The sequence below is a fragment of the Zootoca vivipara genome, chromosome 9, assembly GCF_965207765.1.
Source record: "Zootoca vivipara chromosome 9, rZooViv2.hap1.1, whole genome shotgun sequence".
Lineage (NCBI taxonomy): Eukaryota > Metazoa > Chordata > Lepidosauria > Squamata > Lacertidae > Zootoca > Zootoca vivipara.
The window spans coordinates 5,645,670-5,648,456 of record NC_142592.1 but is presented as its reverse complement, the minus strand read 5'-3'; the positions used below and the strand labels follow the sequence as shown (position 1 = coordinate 5,648,456).

General features: G+C 48.7%; 1 protein-coding gene across 4 annotated transcripts in view; it reads right to left on the bottom strand.

Annotated features, from left to right (window-relative positions):
• Nucleotides 1–2,520, bottom strand: part of GSAP (gamma-secretase activating protein) — a 47,459-nt gene extending 44,939 nt beyond the window's left edge. For 2 of the 4 annotated variants that reach the window (XM_035126594.3, XM_088652129.1), the window contains exon 1: nucleotides 1,797–2,520. In XM_035126594.3, coding sequence (XP_034982485.1) covers nucleotides 1,797–1,890 — 94 coding nt within the window. In that variant the 5' untranslated portion in view covers nucleotides 1,891–2,520. The remainder of the gene's footprint in view (nucleotides 1–1,796) is intronic. The other 2 variants (XM_088652130.1, XM_088652128.1) reach the window with 1 other exon arrangement.
• Between the last annotated feature and the right edge of the window lie 267 nt (nucleotides 2,521–2,787).

Here is a 2,787-nt window from a genome sequence, read left to right as displayed (position 1 = left end):
TTCGCTTGAGAGTTCATGACCTCCAACTACCCACACTGGGTTTTTGAGGGTTTATATCAAGATAGTTGCTTTACTTCTTGTTCATCTGATTTAATGCTTATCACTTCTCCATTCATATGCTGTAATAATGACACATGGGGATCCGTAATGTCTTGTTTTGTAATTGTTCTTCACTGTACTGCAGTTTCCCTACAGAGTAGCTGGGGAAACCCAGCCAGATATGCAGTGTATAAATAATAGAATTATTATTATTATTATTTGCAAAACAAAATTATTTAGTTTAAAAAACAAACAAAAAAAGTACATTTCCCAACTTCTCTGGTGTTGATATGACCGTTAGCTCTTCTCCAACACAATCACATGGTCTACACATGTTTCTAATGACCAAATTTCCTCCTGGCTGGAAGTATCCCTTATTTTGTCTCTCTGGGGCTTTGGTTGTGAAGCACTGAATAAGTCAATTAAGTTCACTGATGAATCTACTCTGAGTACAAGATAAGCTGGATACAACCCTCCCGTCCTAAGAATGGATTCCACTTCTCGTCCACCACCCAAGCAGCTGTTATTTATGATAGGTTTGATGAGACCATAGATATAATCACACATCTCCTTTATCATGTCTAGTTTGGCTCGCAGGCTGCCTGTTTGTCCATGTTATACGTCAAACAAAGTGATACAATAGTGGTCTGCTTGTGATTAGGATCATCATCGTTATTTTAGGGAAGAGCCAATACATTAATGTTCAGGAAACAATGTGCTGTTAGTAATACAGTAGATTGTGCATAATACATAAACTTGTCTGTCTTCCTATATGGGTGATATTCTGTGTTTTGAAAGGAGGCTGGCATCTAGTAGACAAGATCATCCATAGAACCATATGCAAAACAGCACCCCTATATAAGGTATCCACTTTAAAAAGCAAAAGTCCAATTTTACTTACACTGACCTTCAGTTTTGTATTTTATTAGATGGAATTCTCGTCTCCTCTCGGATCAGACTATCACAGTTTTTGATCAAGACTGACATCCGTTTTAAGCATCCTGTTCTAATGTAAGCAGAGGATGGCTGTATTCATGGTATACCTTCAAAGCACACCTGAAGCCCATTCTTTCCCTCAAAGAATTCTGGGAACTGTAGTTTATGGTTTCTTGGTTATACCGTAGTAGTTCTGTGAGGGGGTTAACTACAGTGCCCAGAATTCTTTGAGCAGCAGAGAAGGGGAAACTATAAATGTGCTTTAAGGGTATGCAACCAGACGTTTTAAAGATTATTTCTGGTACTCTTAGATGAGGGCAGCGCTGTGAGGGGGGAGCGGCTGCGACGATCATGAGGGGGAACCTGCCCTCCTGACTTTGCCTCCACACTCCTGCTCACAGGTAGCTTACTCAACTCACCTGTCTGAAGTGTGCATGCACACGAAAGCTCATACCAATGGCAAACTTAGTTGGTCTCTAAGGTGCTACTGGAAGGATTTTTTTAAATTTTGTTTCGCCTGTCTGAGTAACTTTGGTCACTGAGCCGAGGCTGAGATAAGTTTGTCACCTGGCTGGCTTCCTTGCACTGGGAAAAAACTGCTTCTAAGTTTCCTAAGTACGAAACCGGAGCATAACAAGGCTAGCTAGCAGCTGAGTCTTGCCGCCCCAATTCCAAAAAAGTTGAGTCCGCTACTTGCAGTTTGGCTCCAGAGCACATCTAGCAGGTCGTGAGTTCTTTTGGGTTTTTTTTGAGCGGGCAACAAGGACAGGAATGCGCGACTCGGGAAGAAGAATAAAAACAGCAGCAGCAGCAGCCCTCACCAGCGTTAGCGTCTCCCAGCAGCGCAGCTCGCTCCGAGAGCCAGGGCCCCACATCTCTCTGAGGATCGAACTGGGCGCTCAGCTGGAGCAGCATCGCCCCTCCTGCCTCTGCCTCCTGCCGGGGAGGAGGAGCCAGGGAGCAGCAGCCCCGCAAAAGCCTCCAGAGAGCAGCCTCCAGAGAGCAGCCCCGCGGGTACGCCGCCTGAGGCCTCGCCTGCCTTGCAGGAACCAGGGGCTCCCGGAGCGCAGCGGCGTCCGCCACGGCAGAGGCTTTCGCTTTTGCCCCGGGCCCGCCCCTCGCGGGGAATCTCCCCAACTAGGCGGAGCCGCCGCTGCCTATTGGACGCGCCGAGTGTCACTCGGGGAAGCTCCTGCCCTGCAAACTTCGGGCGCGGGCGGCGTTTTGCGCGGAGCGGGAGCCTGCGCATCCCCCGAGACGCGCGGAGAGGGGGAAATGCTCCCGTTGCGCAACGTGCGTCCGCTGCGGCCCCTGGCGCAGCGCCGACGGAAATGGCTGGCTGGGCGCGTTCGCGCGGGTTGGTACTTCATAGCGGACTGTCCCCAAACGCCGCCGGAAGGTCTTGAACTGGGGCGGTGAATGGGCAAACCGAAAGTAAATGGATCGCATCCTCTCCAGGGACCGCAGGCATGCGCTCGGAGTAGTCCGTAGTACCGTAAACACCCCTAGTCCGCCTCCTTCCTCCGCTATCTGCATCTTGAATGCGGATCCAGGGCGCAAAACAAGTGCTGTACAGCAGCTGCTGTTTAAAGTGCTCCGCCTAACGGGCGGGATAGGCTGGAGCTCCAGAACTGTCTGTTACATATTAAATGCAAAAAAACATTTCAGGAGGAACCCTAGTTAACGACAGTTCTAACATTCTACAAATCGACATGAGCAAACCTTCCAAGACGAAGAAGTCTCTTTCCATTGCAAAATACTGTAGCAGGGGAAAACTTGCAGGAAAAGGATTCAACCATGCAAGAGCTTTTT